This window comes from Ovis aries, chromosome 21 (genome assembly GCF_016772045.2).
Source record: "Ovis aries strain OAR_USU_Benz2616 breed Rambouillet chromosome 21, ARS-UI_Ramb_v3.0, whole genome shotgun sequence".
Classification (NCBI taxonomy): Eukaryota; Metazoa; Chordata; class Mammalia; order Artiodactyla; family Bovidae; genus Ovis; species Ovis aries.
In genome coordinates, this window is record NC_056074.1 from 36,289,767 (window position 1) to 36,311,474 (window position 21,708).

Genomic DNA, 21,708 nt, shown 5'->3' on the forward strand with positions numbered 1-21,708 from the left:
TCACGAATGTCTAGCATGGCCGCCAGCATTTACTTTTATCACATTATTCGCAGTGTTTTGTGTCCCAATTGGCAAGAGTTTTGCCACTCTTAGCTTACTTTAATCTTCCATCCAAGCCTCAAGGAAGAAATTACAGAAGTCTCTCTGTATTTTGAGAATTTTCCAAGTCGAATACACACAGAGACTGATAGAAGTAAAGATTTTATGGAAAGGTTCATGTTTCTTATCAGATCTACCATTAGCCTAAAGGGGACAATTAGGGCAGGTCAGAGTATATATAACTAGGAGCTCCTGTTCACCACTGCAAGCTCAGAACTCGATATTCCCTGAGTACTTGAAATCAGGAAAGAAGCATGAAGTGGCTTGTGATTCTCGGGCTGGTGGCCCTCTCAGAGTGCATAGTCAAGTAAGTACAGGGACTATTAGTGGCATCATCTCTCTTTTTGGGATTTCTCTTGTCATCCTCTTATTCTTCCACCCACCAGGGTAAGAAGAGAAAGTAGTTATTCTCTGGCAGCCTTAAAGATCAATTCTCACGTATTGATGAGACTCTTGTCATGGGCACTGTGGGGCCCAGGCGTCTTGGGGTACACCTCCAGGGTTGCACAACTCTGCGGATGCCAATCACCTCATGACCTATGTAAAAATGGCACTTCTTGGAATTGTTCAGTGCACAACCTGTGCAATTGTATGTGTGGTCCTCTGAAACAGCATTTCTCTTGCATTTGCTTCTAGGTCTTCTCTCTGCTCTCTCTCCATTTCTGAGTGTATGTGTCAGTGTCTTCATTTGTGTATCTCTCTTTTTTTTCTCACCATCTCTTGATATCTCTGTGCATGCGGAAGTCTCTGTTTTTTTTCTATTTTGATTCTTCCTTACTTCTCTAGACTCTTAATTTCTCTAATTTATTCTCCATCCCCTGACATTTTCTCTCATCCATCTTTTCTGCTAGAGCCCTGGAGGAAGACAAGGAGGGCTAATTCTATACTGTTTTATCTCTAACAAAGCTGTATGACCACAAACAAGTCACAAACTCCCTGCACTTCCTTTCTTCCCCTGTAAAAACAGGATGATGATCCCCTTCTACGTCACTCCCTGGGATTCTTTGAAAAAAGATACAGTGGGATGGCAACAGCAATGGCTGTCACTGTTGAGACTTCCTGTATATTAGAAACATTATATCCATCATCTCACTTAATACCTAAAACATTGGGTATGGGGGGTGGGGGTGAGGATTATTACATTTCACCTTTTTACCAATAGAGAAATTGAGACTCCAAATGGTCATACAGCTCACCCAAGATTGCACGACAGAGCTGGTAGTCAGACCTAGGTCTTTGCCGTAGTCTCTGCATAGCATTCTAATAATAAAGATGACACATAAAAAGGCTTAAAAATTACAAAGTGCCATGACAATGTCAAGCATGACAGTCATACTATAACAGGGACAGCTGACTTCCCCTTTCTTGCTTCCTTTTCCCCACGCGCGGTGAAAGAATCCCTCTAACGAAGATAAAGACCACGCAAGGAGCTATCAGGGAAAAACAATTGCTGGGAAAATTCTTGGATGAACAGTCTCACAGCGTGTCCCAGAATTCTGATCCTGACAAAAAATTCTCTTCTCACCGACTGAGGAATTTCCAGAATGTGAGTGTGTTGGGAGGATGGTGTTCCACAGCGCCTCCTGCTGGTCTGGCCTAGCACTGGGGTTCATCTGGAGGGGTGAGGTGGGAGATTGGGGTGGGGCTTCTGCAAGAGGCGGAAACACGGGGGGAAAGGGACCCCGTTCCCAGAGGAGAAGTCACTCTCACCTTCAGCTCTTGGTCTGTGGTGACTGGGTCCAGCATGACCAGGGGGCAGGTAAACATCCATTTCTGTGTTAAAGATGTGGCAGTAATTTGAGAGAAACTGTTCTTTCTGAACAAAGCGAGCCACTCAGTTACAGATGAAGCGTGAGCCATGACTGATCAAAATGTAAAGCCAACTGCATCAAATGTGAAACCCAGGCAGAGAAAGTTCACCCTCTAAAGATCCGGGAATGACGCCAGTAAAAAGTTACTGAGCCCCTACGGCATGTGAGATCATAAAAAATTAACACTACAGTGATTAAAAGAAAAAAAAAAAGAGCTTTATCTTCTTCAACAATGCACAGGCTAGGCTGAGAGAGAGGCAAAGATTAAATACATGTCAAACGAAAGGGCCACCTGTGTGCTGTTGACAGTACATGGTCTGAGTTTAGAGGGAGTGGCCTGGGGTGACCTAGGAAGGCCACCTGGAGGAGGAGGCACCAAGACTGGGCCTTAAAGAGGAGAGCTGCAGAGCTCCTCAAATGAAGGGACTGGTCTGAGCAGAGGCTGGGGGTGGGGGCAGTTGGAAAGTGATTTCTGGAGACCTGGGATGCCCAGAGGGAGGCAGTACTCCAGGAATCGGGGGGTATCCAGGCAGCCAGGTCTGCCCTTAACTCCTCTCCCCGGCCCCTGTAGATTGTCTACTTTGGTAATATCACCATTGGAACACCTCCTCAAGAGTTCCAGGTCAACTTTGACACCGGTTCTTCTGACTTGTGGGTGCCCTCTGTAGACTGCCGAAGTCCCTCCTGCTGTGAGTGCCCAGCCCCCCACCCATCCTGTCCTCCCCCTCCCCCCTTCTCCATCTTGGCACCTGACAGATACCCATCTCTTGTGTCGGCAGCTACACATAAGAGATTCAACCCTCAGAAGTCCACCACCTTCCAGCGTTTGGACCAGAAAATCGAACTCATCTACGGCTCTGGGAGCATGAAAGGGGTTCTTGGCCGTGACACCATTCAGGTAACGTGGAAACCAGGGGCTGAGTCAGAGCTGGCCCTGGGAGTCACCACTGCTTACAAAACAGATGCAGGACCAGCTGGGAAGGTACCCACTGGAGTTTTCTCTTGTGGCCCCATCAAACACGACCACTTCCCAAAGTCCCCTAGTGGCTGGTCACCTGCTGTGTAGGACCTTTGCCTGGGGAGACAGCATCCCTGCAGACACACAAGATCCCACAGTGGCTAACCCAGACAGTGGCTTGGGGGGTGGATTTGCAGCCCCTTTGCCTGTGAGCAGCCCAAGGTTCATTTTGCTGGGAGTAGGGAGGTGGTGGGGGGGGGGGGGGGGGGATAAACCATTGACTTTTATATTCTCAGAAACTCTACCAGGCACGTTCACAGTAATAACTTGTTTAATCGGGTAGCGACCCATGCAGCAGGTACTATGATCAGCTCGTGATACAGGTGAGGGACCTGAGGTGCAGAGAGCAAGGGCATGGCCAAGGTCACACATGTGGTAAACGGTGGAGCTGGGCTGGCCAGTCAGGACTCAAGCAGGCATGGGCATTTGGGAAGAGGTTAAAACTGATCTGGGGTCCCTGGGGGCAGCCCAGGATTTCAGGTATCCAGGCAGGTAAAGCAGAAGTCACAGATGTGGGAGGGGCCTGATAAATGGATTCTCACTCTAGGGGGCCTTTGAGAGTCTAATAGAAACTACCTCTCACCTCCCCCAAGTGCCTGAGTGTGCTCGCCCTTGGCTCTCTCTCTCTGTCTCTCACACACACAGGCACTCACACACAAGTGCTCACAAAAAAGCCTGTTTTCCAGGCAGAGCTTTCATAAGAGCCCTGCCAGCGATATTGTGTAAGGGGCTTCTGTCTTTCTGGGCAGATGCATAATCCACAGTACATTACAATGAATTCAGCCCATTTCTGTCATTAGATCATAGTGATGCCAAAGGGAAGGCTACTCGGCTCCCTACTCGCTTTGTCCACAAGGGGGCACCATTCAGTCCTGTCCTGTTGCCCCACCTGTACAGAAGGCATGAAGCAATTTGACTCAGATGGTGTTTGCAGTTCTGAGAAGTAGATGTAATTAAAATACACAGCCCCACACCAATGGAAACCAAGTTCCTGTCCCAGCTTGATCTAACCATCTGATATTAACCCAGGGCATAGCCAGGTCTCACTTCTCTGCAATGCTATGTCCTCCCCAGCCCAATACCAGCCCCATTTCCCAAAACATTATATTGGAACACTCTCCTCTCCCACAGATCGGGGACCTTGTCATCACGAACCAGATTTTTGGCTTGAGCCAGAATCAGTCAAGTGGGGTCCTGGAACAAGTACCTTATGATGGCATCCTGGGCTTGGCCTACCCCAACCTCGCCGTCCGAGGCACCACCCCAGTCTTCGACAACCTGAAGAACCACAAAATCATTTCTGAGCCAGTCTTTGCCTTCTACTTGAGCTCGTAAGTCTGAGGTAGACCAGATCTCTCTTCAAATTAGCTGTACAATGCTTGCAGCTGCATGAAAAATTATAGACTACCTGATCCAGAAATTTCATGATAGATAGTCTAACTCAGGAGAACTACAGCCTCAGGGTCACATCTGGCCCCATCACTGGTTTTTCTAAATTAAGTTTCGCTGGAACATAACCGTGCTCTTGGGCTCAAGAGCAGTGGCTTGGTCTAAGGCAGTGGAGATAAGAGGGAGAGCAATGGAAGATGTCAGGAAATGGATTGAAGGAAGAAGCAACAGGATTTGCTGACAAATTTTATATGGAAGGAAGGAGAGAGATAGCAGGAATGCTCCTTCCTGACTAACAATTTACTGGGAACACAGGACCAGCTACACAGTTTGCAGGAGCCAGTGCAAAATGAAAACATGGGGCCCTGTGTTCAAAATATACTAGGAATTTTAAGACAGGGAGAGAAGAGGTGGGGGGGCCTGCTGAATCTGGAGTCCCATGGATGGCACAGGGGACAGGCCAGTGAAACCAACCCTGGGTGACCCTGAACCTATGCCATAACACCCTCAAGCCTTGACTTTTATGAAAACTGAAAGGCTAGAAATAAGGAAGCCAGACCCTTCCAGCATGAAGTCCTCTGATGGTATATCTGGGCACTCAGGTAGCTGGAGGGGACCAGGTCCTCTTCAGAAGGATGGGTGGTCGGATGCAGTCCAGGTTGCCCAGCTTCAAACCTCTTCTCTGACACTCATCAGATGGTGACTGACCTTGGTCGGGTACTCAGTCCCTCCGAGCCTCAGTCTTTGCATCTGTAAAATGGGGGCCATAATAGTGCCTCTGATGGATGCAGAAGACAGTGCCTGGCGTTTCTCTCCTCCAATGAGCCCCCCTCATCCTTCTCTCCTCAGCCGGCCAGGAAACATCAGCACGGTGATGTTTGGTGGTGTGGACCACACCTACCACAAGGGAAAACTCCAGTGGGTACCAGTGACCCAAGCCAGCTTCTGGCAGGTAGCCATGAGCAGGTAAGTCTCCCCCTCCAAGAGTCACCCCAAGTGATGCTCCCACACGTGAACAGGAACACTAGCAGACACACACAAATGCACGCACAGATACTGTCCCTCAGAGACATACACTCCACCCACAAAGACACACATAAAAACACATACAGAGACACGTATAAACACACACGGGCACACAGACACACACAAGCACACACACAGACACACAAACACAGATACAAACATCACCTATGGGTTCACAGGTGCCCCAGGGCTCCTGACCAGCCCTCTCACCAGGGTCCTAAAAGGGTCCAGAGAGGCCTGGGCAGCAGGGGGAGGGCTGCACCCCTGTGCTGTGAGGTGGGGAGCCTGGTTAGAGGACCCTAGAGTGTGGTGAAAAGAGGATCGGGGGAATTTCACCAACCTGAACAGGATTGTATTAAGATGACCTACTGAGCAGGGCCACCCAGGAACAAGGGGGTCCTCAGTATACAGAATTGTCAGCTGAAATAGAGAAAAAGTCCAGGACAACCCGGAAAATCTGGTCTCCTCAGGGAAAAGTTTCCCAGCGGTGGAGAGAGGGTGGCTGAAATCTTGAGACCTGAGAGCAACTTATAGAAAGAGACACCCCACGTGAACAGTGCTACTTACTGCCCAAACTGGGGGCACAGTTGGGCAGGGGCTGTGACCAAATCAGGAAGCTGAGAACAAGGGGCAATAATTAATGGGATTCTCTATGATATCCTCAGACAAAAGCTTTACTGTCCTTCGGAGGCCCCCTGGATTGGCTATGCTCTTCTGACCTGGGCCTCAATGTCTGAGCCGGGGCAGGGGGCGGTGATGGGACACACCCTCTCCCAGGGCAGCCTGCATCTCCCCCATCCCCACTGTAAGCACCTGCTGCCCCGGGGAGCCTCCCACCTCACTGTGTGGGTTGACCTACTATTGGTCACATGACAGACACGGGTCTCTGGGTGCTCCTCTTTCATTTTTTCATTCATTCATCCCACAAACACACGTTACGCATCTGCCATATGCTGGGCATCTAGGGAGGCACTAAGGATACAGCTTGCCTATGCACCTAATAAGGCAGCTGGACGTGAAACAACTCACACACGTAACGAATTACTACTTTGGTACATGCTAGACACGAAGAAGTGTCTACAGAGAGCAGCCAAGACAGGAGCCCGATCTAGTCTGGGGGGAAGGCCTCCCTGACAAAGTGACAATTAAACTGGAACCTGGAAGATGAACAGAAATTCGCTAGACAGAGGGGATTGTCTAAGAAGGTGACCAGCATGTTCCCAGGCCCTGAGACATGAAAGAACCTGGTACATTCAAGAACTGAAAGGAAGTCAAAAGGGGGATGTGACCAGAACAAAGGACAGCAGAGTCCGGGCAAGAGCTGAAGGGCTGTTCAGGGACAGTCAGGGAGGGGCAGTCGTGGGGGAGACTTCGGAGTGACCTGGTGCCTGCTTTGTCCCACTTTCTCTCAGCATGACCATAAATGGGAAAGTGGTTGGTTGTTCCCACGGATGTCAGGCCATTGTGGATACTGGGACCTCGTTGCTGGTTGGGCCAACTCACCTGGTCACTGACATCTTGAAGCTCATCAACCCCAAGCCTATTCTGGATGACCAGGTGAAGGGTCACGCCACAGCCTCCCTCCTGGGCTCTCTCCACACCTAGGATCACCGGGGCCCACCTGTCTTCCTCTCTGTCTTACAGCAAGTGCTTTCATGTGATGTCGTCAATAGTCTGCCTACGCTCCTCCTCACCATCAACGGCATCGTCTACCCTGTGCCCCCTGACTACTACGTCCAGAGGGTGAGAGGGCAACGCTGGGGGCTGGCTCTCAAACTGGGACTTGCAGGAACCCTTGGGCTGCTGCTAGGAGGAGGGCGCCCTCTGCAGGCCAGGTCACGCCATTGCAGATGCTACTGAGCCCCTGTGGCTGGGCCAGTGCCTCCCACAAAACCAACCACGTGAGAGTAAAGGGCAGTCTGGGACATTCATCCTCCTGAAATAAACGTGGAGACAACACCCCTTCCTGGCATCATGCCTGGCACAAGGAGAGGGGAACACTAAGGGCCTCTGCCTCACAAAGCCTCAGTTCAACCAGAGCCCTCAGATGCACGAACACGGAAAGTCAATTCTAGTAATCCCTGAAATAAGCCAAGTGACAAGGGAAGGTTTGGCTGGAAACAGTCCCCATGTCCTGTCCCCGTATAGTGACTAACAGTCTCTCTTCCCTTCTCGAAAGTGTGCGGGTTGGGATGATAAATTACAAGGTCACCCTTGTCCTTGGCTGCAGCTTCGCCTTGCCCTCACAGTGAGTTGGGGCACCAGACCCCTCTGTGGGGAAGGCTGGATGCTAAGGTGCATAAAGGAAGCACAGTGACTGCACAGCCCCAGCACAGGGTTAAGACTTTATGTCAGCTCCCTATGGGAGTTCAGAGCAAGCTGATGGGCTCAAAGAAGGCTTTGAGGAAGACAGGGAATTGCAGTGATTCTAAACCCCCAGCCTCACAGAGGCATGAGGAGGTCTGCTTGGTCAAGTAGAATCTACACTGGATTCTGTGCAAATGGAACCCCGGGGGCTGTGCTAAGGGCAGCTGCAGACAGAGGAGCACCAGGGTAAGTCACCGAAGCCAGCCTGGAGCATCCCAGGAGCAGGAGAGTGGGTCAGGAAGGCTCCCTAGAGGGTCTGTGTGCATGCTATGTCGCTTCAATTGTGTCCAACTCTGCCACTCTATAGACCATAGCCCGGCAGGCTCCTCTGTCCATGGGGATTCTCCAGGCAAGAATACTGGAATAGGTTGCCATGATCTCCTCCAGGAGATCTTTGCAACCCAGAGATCGAACCAATGTCTCTTAAGTCTCTGGCATTGCAAGCTGATTCTTTACCGCTGAGCCACCAGGGAAGCCCTAGAAGGTCTTAGCGCAGTATAGCCAGTTGTGGGCACTGCTATATTTAAAATGGATAACCAAAAACAACTTACTGTGTAGCACAGGGAACTCTGCTGGGTACTATGTGGCAGCCTGGATGGGAGGGGAGTTTGGAGGAGAATGGATATATGTATGTGTATGGCTGAGTCCCTTTGCAGTCCATCTGCAACTATCACAATAGTGTTAATTACCTATACTCCAATTCAAAATTTTAAAATTTTTAGAAAAAGAATGGGTTGTGGGGAATGGAGAGAAGAACAGCCATTCTCCGCAGAGAAAACAGCGATTGGGGTCATAATGAAGGAAACTTAGAGTGTGAGGGGAACTACAGGCCATTCTTGTAGCTTTTAAATAAAACTTATTGAAATATTGGGCTTCCCTGGTGGCTCAGATAGTAAGGAAGCTGTTTGCAATGCAGGAGACCCAGGTTTGATCCCTGGGTCGGGAAGATCCCCTGGAGAAGGGAATGGCTACCCACTGCAGTATCCTTGCCTGGAGAATCACAAGGACAGAGGAGCCTGGAGGGCTACAGTCTGTGGGGTCGCAGAGTCATACACAGCTGCGCAACTAACACACATGCATTGAAATACAGCTGGTTTACGACGTTGTGTTAATTTCTGCTATACATCAAAGTCGCTCAGTTTTATATATACAAGTATATCCATACTCTTCTTCATATTCTTTTCTGTTACAGTTTATCACAGGTTACTGAATACAGTTTCCTGTGTCATACAGTAGGACTTTGTTGTTTAACTGTGGGCCTCCCTCGTAGTTCAATCAATAAAGCGTCTACCTGCAGTGCAGGAGACCTGGGTTTGATTCCTGGGTCAGGAAGATCCCCTGAAGAAGGAAATGGCAACCCACTCCAGGATTCTTGCCTGGAGAATCCCATGGACAGAGGAGTCTGGCGGGCTACACTCTATGGGGTCACAAGAGTTGGACACAATTGAGCGACTAAGCACACATATATTAGTTAGCATCTGATAATCCAAAACTCCCAATCCTCCCCTCCCCACCCCCCTGTCCTGACAGCCACGTGTTTCGGCCCTTCTTGTTCCTGTACCCCCACTTCTGCAGTTGCTGAGAGAAACGCTTGATTCCTCCCAAAGGAAAATGGAAAACCTGTCTGCTCTGGATATTGAGGGGGGTGACAGGTAAGGGCTCAGGCTGACTGGTGTGTATTTCTGTCTTTCCCAGCTTTCTCAGGAGATCTGCTTTCTCAGCTTTCAAGGGGGCACAGAGACGAACCATTTCGGAACCTCGGAGAACTGGATCCTGGGTGATGTCTTCCTGAGGCTGTATTTTTCAGTTTATGACCGAGGAAATAACAGGATTGGCCTGGCTCCTGCAGCGTGAAATTGGGCTACTACAGGAATCAATCAGGGCCAGACAAACACACACTCACTCATATGCAGGGCCATCCCACCCAGGGATGCTGGTGAACCATGCTTGATGCTCTGCAAAGCCCTATTCTCAGTAAAGAATAAAAGATTCATCTCAATGGTGCTGATATGAATGGATGCCTCTCTTTGGGTCTGGGATATGCATCATAACCCGGCAGGATCTAGAATCAAGTGAGAGGAGCCCAGCTCCAACAGGCTTCAAGAAAAGGGGAGACTTATTGGAAGGACATTGAGGGTCTGGGATGCAGGAACCAGAGATGTAAAGATCTCAGAGACTGGACCCAAGAAATCCAAAGTCGTCAGCTCACTCTTTCTCTCCCTGGCTGTTTCTCTTCTCTCATCATTGATTCTCTTACCTGACAGCTTTCTTCTCTCAGGCCTCTACACCTAGTGAGGGAGTCTGAAGCTGCCTGCCCCAGGATTTTATCTCTCTAAGACAACTAATCAGTAAAGAAAGAAGCCCAGAAGACATCAGGGTTCCAGGGAGGGCTCTGAATAGGCCACATCAGAGCATGTGTCCAGCACCGGACCAACCATCCTGGCAGGGGCATGGGGCCCTGTGCCTGGCTCAGTTGATCATGTGGCCCTGCCCCCACAGCAAACATGATTGACAGATTTCTGCAGAAGCACGTGGTTGAAACTGGGGAAAGGCAGCCCAAAGAAGTGACAGGGGGATGTTCTAGACCATCTCACAGATGGAGAAACAACAGAGGTGTAGGCGGGAGACCGCAGGAATAAAGAACTTCCTCTTCAGGGAGACAGGAAATGGCTGGCATGGGACAAGGGGAGGGGCACTGCCTTCTGGCTTGTCCCCCCAACCCTGAAACACACCCGTAAACCCTGCAGGTACCATCTGTGTGCAGATCGGCCATACATCCACCGGTACTTGTGTCTGGCTCCTCTGAGGTGATGCTGGATTATGACTGGTTTGAGGGAGTGAGAGCAGACTGGGTGCAAAGCTGATAAATGGGGAAGAGGTGAGCGTGGAACTGGTGGTTCTTTGTTTTAACAGTAAATACTGTGAAGTGAGCTAAATGAAGACTCGAGTGAACAGTCTCTCCAACTCATTTTCCAGGTAGTCTTCATGGAACCATAAGCAACAATTCTGTCGATGAGAAACCACCAACAAAAGTTAGAATGATAACTCAGGTTAATTACAGACGCTAAATCTTACTGACCCCCAAGGAGTCCTGGCAAGGCATAACCCCCATTGTACCGATGGAAAGAAGCCTTCTTCAGTCTTCTGGCTCCAGCACTGGTGAGGCACATAGCAGGCCCTCAAGTAACGCACATTGAGTAAATGAATGGGTGAATTAGTAGATACTTCTCAGGGACACATTGCTTCATCCATGTCAGAACACATACGTGGTCTCAGCACGGCTACTGCATAGTATCAACTGGAGAAGGTCAGGCTTTGCTCCCCTAGAGCAGCCTAAGACCAGGGCTGGAGCTGGAGTCTGTTAATGAGCCCCCTGGTCCTGAGGTTCTGTATTTGCAGCCTGCGCCACCAGCTTGAGGATGAATTCTGATCTTCAAAGCAACTATCTTCCCCCAACCTCCACTTTTATCCTTTACAAATTGTAGACCATAGATTATTAGACTTTGGTGAGAGAAAAGGTCAAAAAAAAAAAAAAAAAAACAAGAAAAAGGTAGGTCATGAACACTTCTTCTAAGAGTGTAAATTTGTTCAATCTTTTTGGAGATGATTTGTCCTAAATATACCTGTGGCCTTATGTCCATGAAATTTTGCTTCTAATATTTATGTGAAGCTATTGGGCTTCCCTTGTGGCTCAGCTGATAAAGAATCCGCCTTCTATGTGGGAGACGTGAGTTTGATCCCTGGGCTGGAAGATCCCCTGGAGAAGAGAAAAGCAGCTCCAGTACTCTGGCCTGGAGGATTAGATGGACGGTATAGTCCATGGGATTGCAAGAGTCAGACACAACTGAGCGACTTTCACTTCTATGATCAGAAGCACCCACAAACATAAGGAAGCAAGAAAGAATTCCTCAGAGTCTCTTACGAAAGGGAAACACTGGGACATTCCAAGGTCCATTCAACATAGTATCCATAGCATAGACAGGCCATCATGCAACCAACTGCCTGAAAATAGCATCAATGTTAAGAGAAATTCTTCCAGTAGGACACTGCGAGAAAAGAACAGAATACAAAGCAGCATGATCCCAGGCTTGCAGAGCACGTGGAAGACAGTGCAGCATCGTCAGAGGCATGTGCATCCTGGGGCTGTTCTGCCTGGGCTCAGATCCCACCTCTGAGATCTACCAGTTGTGACCTTAATAAATTCATCCCTGGAAATCAGTTTCCTATTCTGTATATTTGGGGGTAGGGATTGTTCCTTCCTCACTAATCATCAGGAAAACCCAAGTCAAATGACCATAAAGTACTATCTCACATCTATGAGGATGGTCATTATCAAAACTCGAAAGGTAGCAAGTACAATGAGGATGTGGGACCCTGTGCACCAATGGTGGGTGTGTGAAATGGTGCAACTGCTGCCAAACAGAATTGAGGTTTTTCCAAAAAGAAGTCTTTTAAAAAATCACTATTTGGTCCAGCAATGCCATGCTTGGGTATTTATTCCAAAAAAAAAAAAAATTATAATCATGATCTCAAAGGGACATTTGTCCTGCCATGTACACGGCAGTGTTTCCCACAATAGCCGAGATGCAGAAACAGCTTGGATCCATCAACAGTTGGATGAATAAAGAAAACGTGGTAGAGACAAACAATGGATATTATTCAGCCTTTTTAAAAGGAGGAAATCCTGCCATTTTCAACAATTTGAATGAACCTGGAGGATGTTATGGGAAGTGAGAGAAGCCAGTCACAGAAGGATGAACACAGTATGATTCCACCCATAAAAGTTTTCTAAAATAGTCAAATTCACAGCAGCAGAGAGTAAAATGGTGGTTGTCAGGGGTTAAGGAGAAGAGAAAACGAGGAGCTGCTATTCAAATGGTATGAAGTTTCAGCTACACAAGATAAGTAAGTTCTAGAGATCTGATATACAGCCTAATGCCTATCATTAACAATACTGTATTGTGCACTTAACTTTCTGTTAAGGCAAAGGGTCTCGTGTCAAAAGTTTGTTATTGTTGTTAAGTCATTAAGTCGTGTCCAACTCTGTGACCCCATGGACTGCAGCACGCCAGGCTTCCCTGTCCTTCACTACCTCCCGGAGTTTACTCAAACTCATGTCCATTGATTCAGTGATGCCATCCAATCATTTCATTCTCGGTAGCCCCTTTCTTCTCCTACTGCTACAATAAATAAAGAAACAAATACCTTTTTAAAAATGAAAAGTCTTATGTATACATACAGGCTGACGCACGTTGTTGTACAGCAGAAACTAACACGACATTGTAAAGCAATGATACTCCAATTAAACCAAGTAAAAATGAGTAGTCCTTTCTAATTGGAGGGAAGGGAGCAGAGGCTGACTGCTAATTTGTACATTACTTCTTTCTGGGGTGTTGAAAATGTTCTAAATTTAAGCCATGATGATGGCTACATAACTCCATGAATATATGAAAAATCACTAAGCTGTACACTGTAAATGATAGAAGTTATGACATTTGAAATGCATCTCAATCAGATAGTTATATGCATACATATATAATATACTCACATATATATATACAAACAGGAAAGAATAATCCCCAAACTTCTAGAGCGATAGTGAGGATGAAGTTAATTAATCTACGGAAAGCCTTTAGGACAGCGCCTGAAACACAGCAGCATGAGCTGTTACTATATTTCACTGTTACACCAGCCGAAGACCGAACGTGTATAACAATGGTTTCTATCAAGGTGGTAGCAATTTGGAAAATATTTCCCCTTATGCTTTTCTTAGTTCTTTCAGGAATGGCATGTATGATCAGAAGAAAGTTAAGCATTATTCTATAAAATACAGAGCCTTCCGACAAAGAAGGGACCGTTTCTTTGGTGGAGTTGGCTGCTGGAGCATATTGCTGCTGCTGCTGCTGCTGCTGCTGCTGCTGCTGCTGCTGCTGCTGCTGCTGCTGCTGCTGCTAGGCCGCCTCAGTCGTGTCTGACTCTGTGCCACCCCATAGACGATATTGAGTCCCATAGAAAAAGCCATCCTGCATCAGATGGTGAAGGACTGACATCTAGTGGCCACAGTGGATATTGCAGGCACATTTCACCCGCTGTGACCTCTCTGCTGGGGAACCTGCCAGTTGATTTCATCTACTTGGAAGGCTGTTTAGCAATATGAAGCCATTCCCATCAGCTCTCCCACTTTTAGACCTGATAATCACACTTTGACAAATGGATTCCAAGTATATATATTTATCTATAAATGATTTATTAACTATAAATATTGTCCCAAAGATTTGATATATACTAGTAAAAAGTTCGGAGAACGCGATGGCACCCCACTCCAGTACTCTTGCCTGGAAAATCCCATGGATGGAGGAGCCTGGTAGGCTGCAGTCCATGGGGTCGTGAAGAGTTGGACACGACTGAGCGACTTCACTCTCACTTTTCACTTTCATGCATTGGAGAAGGAAATGGAAACCCACTCCAGTGTTCTTGCCTGGAGAATCCAAGGGACGGGGGAGCCTGGTAGGCTGCCGTCTACGGGGTCGCACAGAGTTGGACACAACTGAAGCGACTTAGCAGCAGCAGTAAAAAGTTAGAAACCACCTTAGAGTCTAACATCAAGGAAATTATCACCAGGAAGGAATCAGCTCCTAGCTCTCTAGGGGACTATGCCCGAATAAAGAAATTTACAGCCTGAATCTCAGGTCACAAACACACTCACTCTCCCTTCTTCTCCTCCTTCAAATCAATAGAGAAATGACCCCTCCTCTACTTAAAATGCTTAACCCTCCCTGCCCTCTCCCTTGCTTTCACTTTCCTCCAGCAGCACCACTTCACACACTATATCCTTTCTCTATCTTTAATTATCTGTCTCCTTCCCTGGAGACACAAGGGCAGTGATTTGGGTTTGTCTCGATCCTTGATGAATCTCCAGTGCTTCCGCTAGAATCTAGGACATCATAGATGCTCAATAAATATCTTGGTTATGAGTATTAGTGCAATCAAGGCTAAGAGAACACCGTGTCATAGGTACATGCTGCGTACAACTCTGTGAAATTGAGAGGCATGAATGTTGCTGCTTCCCTGGTGGCTCAAACAGTAAAGAATCTGCGTGCAGTGCCGGAGACTCGGGTTCAATACCTGGGTTGGGAAAATCCCCTGGAGAAGGGAATGGCTACGCGCTTTAGTATTCTTGCCTGGAGAATTCCATGGACACAGGAGGCTGATGGGCTACAGTCCATGTAGTCACAAGAGTCAGACATGACTGAGCGCCAAGCACATACATGAACATTGCCAACTGTACCAGTCTGTTCAGGCCAATAGCAGATGCCACAGACTGGGCACCTTACACAACAGGCATTTACTTTCTCACGATTCTGGAGGCTGGCAGCCTGAGAGTAGGGTATCTGCAAGGCTGCTTCTTCTCCTCGATGTATAGATGGCCATCTCTCTGTGTTTTCACGGGGTGTTTCCTCTGAGCACGTCTATATCCTAATCTCCTCTTCTTACACGTCAGATTAGATTAGGGCCCACCCTGGTGACCTCATTTAATCTTAATCATCTCTACTTCCAAATACAGTCATTCGGAAGTACTGGGGGTAGGACTTCAATATACAGATTTTCAGGGGGGAAGTGGGGGGTGGGTAGGGACACACAATTCAGCCCATAACACCATAAACACAAAAACAACCTTGAGACATGTCAAAAAAATACAGGAGTCAGCATAAAGAACTCCAGTGGGCCAAACGTGGGACAATTTCAGCATGAAAATTATGATAATAATGGATTATCACTGACTGACTGAAGTCAGAAACTATGAGCTCACACTGATCAATAAATACAAGTATAAACAAACAAGGAAATCTCTTCCTTACTGAAGAACATCTATTTCTTCAGTATTTATTTACAGCTGCACTGGGCCTTTGTTGCTGCTCAAGGGCTTTTCTCTGGTTGTGGCAAGCGGGTTACTTTTCCTTGCGGTGCAGAGGCTTCTAACTGTGGCGGCTTCTCTTATCTTGGAGCACAGGCTCTGCAAGCCCAGGCTTCAGCAGTTGTGGCTCACGTCCCTAAAGCGTGGGCTCAGTAGTTAAGGCGCAATGGCCTACTTTGCAGCATGTGAAATCTTCCCGGACCAGGGATTGAACCCGTGTCCCCTGCATTGGCAAGTGGATTCTTATCCTCTGTACCACCAGGAAGTCCAATAATTCTTAAAATGTAGAAGAAACAACAGAGTTTAAAAATTACAACTCTATAACCATCATTTCAGTCACTGATTCAGGCAGAAATCCTCAATGGTTGCTTAAACTTTGGGTGAAGAGTGGATGGACCACAGGTTACTTACACAGTTGCAAAGTATCTCCCTGCCAAATACCTCCATGATCACAACCCAGTAACTACAGTGGAGAAGCTTGGTGGGAGACACCACCTTCACTAAATAATCAAGGTTAATGTCACCAATAAAGGGACGAATCAGCAATTATGTACCTCCCAATATGATGCCCTGAGAAGGACACAGCATTGCTTCTATAATATTCCTGCTAAAAAACAAGTTACCTGGGACTTCCCTGATGGTCCAGGGGTGAAGACTCCACTTTCCAATGCAGGGGACACGTCCCATCCCTGGCCAGGGAACTGAGATCCCACACACCATGCAGCGTGGACAAAAAAAATAGAAACATAATCTGAACTGAACCGTAAGAAAACATCAAACAAACCCAAACTGAACAACGTTCTGCAAAAGTGGCCTACACTTTTCGAAACTGTTATCATCAGGAGCAACAAAGGCAGGCTGAAGAGCCATTCAGACTGAAGGGGAGTGAAGTGACCAGGCAACCCAAAACAATATATGACCCTGGATGAAATCCTGCAGAAGAAAAATCACTAAAAGGGACAGTTTTAGGACAACTGATGAAAACTGAATGTGTGCCATGTATTAGACAATAGGGCATCCCCGGTAGCTCAGTGGTAAAGAATTTGCCTGCAACATAGAAGATGCAGGCTCAATCCCTGGGTCAAGAAGGGTGGGAAAAGGAATGGCAACCCACTCGAGTATTCTTGCCTGGAGAATCCCATTGACAGAGGAGATTGGAGGGTTACAGTCTGCGGGGTTGCAAAGAGTTGGACAAAGCTTAGTGACTAAACAACAACAATTTGATAATAGTATTGCATCAATGTTACATTTTCTGAATCTGTTCATTTTTGCGCTATGGTTCTATAAGTAAATATCTTTGTTCTTTGGAGAATATCAATAAAGATTTAGGAGTAAAGATCACAGTGCCTGCAATTGATTCAAATTATCACAGCAAAATGATAATAAATAACAGTGTGTGTGTGTGTGTGTGTGTGTGTGTGTGTGTATAGAAACAATAAATATGGTAAAACATCAATAGTAGGTGAATCTGGGTAAAGTATATATGGGAGTTTGTGGCCCTGTAGTTGTAATTTTTCTGTAGATTTGAAATTTTTCAAAATAAAAAGTTTTTTAGGGTCTTCCTTGGTGGTCCAGTGGCTAAAACTCTGAGCTCACACGGCAAGGGAGCACGGGTTCCATTATTGGTCAGGGCATCAGGATCCTGCATGCCACATGGCATAGTCAACGAACTAAAAAAATTAAAAGTAGTCTTTTAAAATTTTAAATGTTCATGTACGAATGTGAGAATTGGACTATAAAGAAAGCTGAGCACCAAAGAATTGATGCTTTTGAACTGTGGTGTTGTACAAGACTCTTGAGAGTCCCTTGGACTGCAAGGAGATCCAACCAGTCCATTCTGAAGGAGATCAGTCCTGGGTGTTCATTGAAAGGACTGATGTTGAAGCTGAAACTCCAATACTTTGGCCACCTGATGCAAAGAGCCGACTCATTTGAAAAGACCCTGATGCTGGGAGGAATTGGGGGCAGGAGGAGAAGGGGACGACAGAGGATGAGATCATTGGATGGCACCGCTGACTCGATAGACATGGGTCTGGGTGAACTCCGGGAGTTGGCGATGGACAGGGAGGCCTGGCGTGCTGCGGTTCATGGGGTCGCAAAGAGTTGGACACGACTGAGCGACTGAACTGAACTGAACTGAACCAATAGAAAAGGGAGGGGGAATATCTTTCAAAAGAAAAGGTTTACCTTAGCAGAAATAGAAAGACAAATAACATATGCTATCACTTATATGTGGAATCTAAACTATGATAGAAACAAACCCTATCTAGCAAGCAGAAACAGAAGCACAAGCATAGAGAACGGATTTGTGGTTGCCAGGGGTTCGGGAAGTGGGGGGTGGATGGATTGGGAGTTTGGGATTAGCAGATTCAAGCTATTATAACGAGGATGGATAAACAAGATCCTACTGTATAGCATGGGGCTTCCCAGGTGTCTCAGTGGCGAAGAATCCGCCTGCCAATGCAGAAGACGCAGGTTCAACCCCTGGGTCGGGGAGACCCCCTGGCTATAGTCCAGGGGTTTGCAAAGAGTCGGACATGACTGGGAGACTGAGCATGCATGGACTGTATGGCACAGAAGCTGTATTCAGTATCCTGTGATAAACCATTATGAAGAAAGAAAATATATCTGTGCATAACTCAATCACTTTACTACAATTACAGCAGAAATTAATGCAGTTAGTTGCATTGTAAACCAACTAAAGGAAATCAGTCCTGAATATTCATTGGAAGGACTGATGCTGAAACTAAAGCTCCAATACTTTGGCCACCTGATATGAAGAACTGACTCACTGGAAAAGACCCTGATGCTGGGAAAGATTGAAGGCAGGAGGAGAAGGGGATGACAGAGGATGAGACGGTTGGATGGCATCACTGACTCAGTGGACATGAGTCTGAGCATGCTCCAGGAGTTGGTGATGGACAGGGAGGCCCGGCGTGCTGCAGTCCACGGGGTCACAGAGAGTCGCACGACTGAGCGACTGAACTGAAACCAACTATTCTTCAATAAGAAATTTAAAAACAAAGAAAAGAATTGTCTTTTTTAGGAAAAGGAAGTTATGAGTGATTTCATCTCTCTTACTGTTGTTCCAGACCTTCCCTGGTGGTCGAAAAGGACTTGGACGTGACTTGGTGACTAACAACAACAACATTGTTCTGGAACTTTGGCCACAAACACGATCACATGTCTCTCCTTCCCACAGCAGAAGTGAGAAGAGAAGAGCTCTCCATTTGTCTGCTGCCAACTGTGGACCTATTTCACTCTATCTGTGACCCAACAGATTGGATGTTAACGCCCCTTTTTATAAATGAGGGCAGGGAGGCTCACAGAAAGGTCACTCAAGGTCACTAACATGGAGGCAGGGGCAGAAGCAGGGTCTGACGTGTGTTCATAGGCTCCGTCTTTGCATACTGTGTACTCCAGGCTCTCGGCCAGGCGGAGGCAGGCGCTGTGGTGAAAGCCTGGGATGACCCTGCTCCCATCCTAGGCTCACAGTCCACTGCTGGTGGTCAGGCCCCATGAGCTTGATGCCAGAGGGACGAGAGAGTCACAGGACAACAGAGGGGATGGCGCAGGGGCCCTTTTTTCCCTCCATCTCCAAATTCTTTCTCGGGGATCTGCCCTGCTCAGAGCCCAGGAAGCTGCCCACAGGTCCCTAGGGTGGTCCTAGAAGCCCTAGTGGAGATCGGAAGGCAGGGAGGGGGCCGATACTCCCTGTGCTCCTGGCCGCTGCATCCCTCTGCCTTCAGAGCCCCAGGTTTTGGTTGCTGCCCCCTCCCTGCCCCCCACCACCACCTTTGGCTCCTGTGCCCCTCCACATCCCTCTTTAGGGTCACCCTGCCCACTCCTCTGTACACAGCCCCTCCCTGAGTCTCTTTGGTGAAACCTCTGGCTGGTCACCTGTTTTCTGCAAGGACTCTGACCCCTACACCCGGTGAGGAGAAAGAAGCACATTCAAAGGGAATAGCATGTGCCAAGTCCCAGAGGCAGAGAAGGCTGGCCCACTGGGAGAACTCAGACAGCCCCGGCTGACCTGCCGGAAGATTGGAAGGCAAGCTGTTTCAGCCCAAGTCCCAGCTCTCAGCCTTGGACTGAAAACTGTACACCTCCTTCCCTCCATTCACTGTGGCCGCCCATATGACCCATCTCTAGGGGTCTGCCTGCAGCCTTCCCTGGGCCATCCATGGGGTCTGCAACCTGGGGCAGAGAAGCCAGAGAAGGCAGGCCTAGGGCTCCACTCCCCATAACACCAGGCCCGCCTCCTGCTGAGAATGATAACGTGAGTGGCTGGTGTTGCCTGTATACCAGCAGCGTGATTTCAGTGCCTCCAGCTGGCCTTAGAACCCTCCTCTCCCTAACTCAGCCATCCAAAGCTCATTCCACAGGGTCAGCTCGGGTGTCTACCGCTCAACACTTAGTCCAATGGGTGCCAAGTGCAGATCCCTATGAAAATGTGATTTCCCCCGAGGGGTTTTAACTTCCAATCCGAATATTATTAAGACAGCTTGAATGCCTCCTCGCCCATGGCAACCTCCTAGAGGCACTCTGGAAGTGAGCTCCTTTTTCTAAATGACCCATGGCATCTCTTCTCAGTATCCTGCGCTCGTTAACTAGCACTGTCATTTCTGTCTTATGCACGTGTGTGTTAGTTGCTCAATTGTGTCCGACTCTTTGTGACCCCATGGACCGTAGCCCACCAGGCTCCTCTGTCCATAGTTATTCTCAAAGAATACTGGAGTGGGTTGCTATTTCCTTCTCCAGGGGATCTTCCTGACCCAGGGATTGAACCCGGGTCTCCTGCATTGCAGGCGGATTCTTTACCATCTGAGCCACCAGGGAAGCCCTTTCTGTCTTATAGGGATTTTAAATTGGGTCGTATCCCTCCCATTCAGATGTGAACCTGTTAAGAGAAAAATTCACAGCCAGTTCATCTCTGTTGAGCTTACTACCTGGAATGTAGAATGAATGGATGACGAGATGAATAAGGCAAATGAAGTGATGGGTGCTCGGGAACACAGCCACGGTGAGTGGTGCGAGGCAGGCAGCAGGGCGTAAGAAGATGGTAAAGCCTTCCATGTAGACTGCAGCCTCATTCCTCACCTCCGCCAAGGCACGAAGTTGCCTGAAGCTGCTGCTGCCGCAGGCTTTTTAGGCCAGGAGGGCCTGGCTGCCTTAAGAATGGATTTGTCCATCTGGAGCAGGAGGGTAATAAATACCCTCCAGTCACATCCCAGCTCCCTCCACTGTAACCAAACATGATAAAGACACCAGTCAGAAGCCAGGACCCAGGTCACTGAAACAAAGAACAGGGCCTACCTACATCGAATGAGATTGGATCAGAAAAGGCATAGAGGATTGGGTCCAGAGCTGTGCTCACCAGAGGGATGTGGAGTTAGAGATAAGGAGAACAAAGGAGATGGGGGCCGCCAGGGTGGGACCCATTATCAGCAGAAGGACCCTTGACCTCTGTCCTCAAGTGGGGTTCACCCAGGCCACCATCTCCAGTAGGTTTGCTCTGCAGCCCAGGGAAGGACCGACTCAGAGGAGGCACCATGAGGAGGAGCGGGGGCTGCAAGGGCAGTGGGGGCTTTCTGAGAGCCCCTTTGTCCCTGCTGTGGGACTTCAAGCCAATTCCTTGTTATGCTCCAGTTCTCAGGAATTTTCCATACCCTGGTTAATATCTCCATCCCCCGCCAGCCCCCTCCCAGGTTCCAAACATTTCCTTTTCTGCTTCCAGTTAACTCTTGCTTGGCCCAGTTTTGAATTTCTGCCTCCCCCAAGCCCTTCTCTCACATTTTACCCAAAAGCAAGTATCAGAACGCTTTCCGAAAGCTGGCCAGACTGGTCGCGGGAGGCTAGGGTTGAGGTTCCTAGCTTCGCCTGTCCCTTCCCGGGACTCTACATGGCTACATTTCTGCCCCCAGGAACCACTGCCTAATCAGTGCTTTCCAAGTGTCCTCGGGAGCTTGGACTACAGTGCCCACGCCCTTCCTGTTCAAAGGACCACACCAGGGGGGCTATCAGGGGCCAAGTTTCTCACTCCCCTTGCCCCTATCGTCAAGGGAAAAGTCATTCATTCATTC

At 48.1% G+C, this 21,708-nt stretch overlaps 1 protein-coding gene and 1 long non-coding RNA gene across 2 annotated transcripts; one reads left to right on the top strand and one right to left on the bottom strand.

Moving 5' to 3' along the window:
- The first annotated feature begins 12 nt into the window (after positions 1-12).
- LOC101105611 (pregnancy-associated glycoprotein 2-like) lies at positions 13-9,709 on the top strand. The gene is made up of 9 exons (XM_004019579.5): positions 13-406; positions 1,495-1,645; positions 2,482-2,599; positions 2,690-2,808; positions 4,060-4,259; positions 5,167-5,283; positions 6,756-6,900; positions 6,988-7,086; positions 9,406-9,709. The coding sequence occupies exons 1-9, from the start codon at positions 354-356 to the stop codon at positions 9,562-9,564; spliced, it is 1,161 nt and encodes a 386-aa protein (XP_004019628.3). The 5' UTR covers positions 13-353; the 3' UTR covers positions 9,565-9,709.
- Positions 3,182-20,865, bottom strand: LOC121817507 (uncharacterized). The gene is made up of 4 exons (XR_006057456.2): positions 20,575-20,865; positions 16,249-16,326; positions 10,462-10,716; positions 3,182-5,067 (listed from the first exon to the last, which is right to left on the bottom strand). It is a non-coding gene; the product is annotated as an uncharacterized LOC121817507 (long non-coding RNA).
- Between the last annotated feature and the right edge of the window lie 843 nt (positions 20,866-21,708).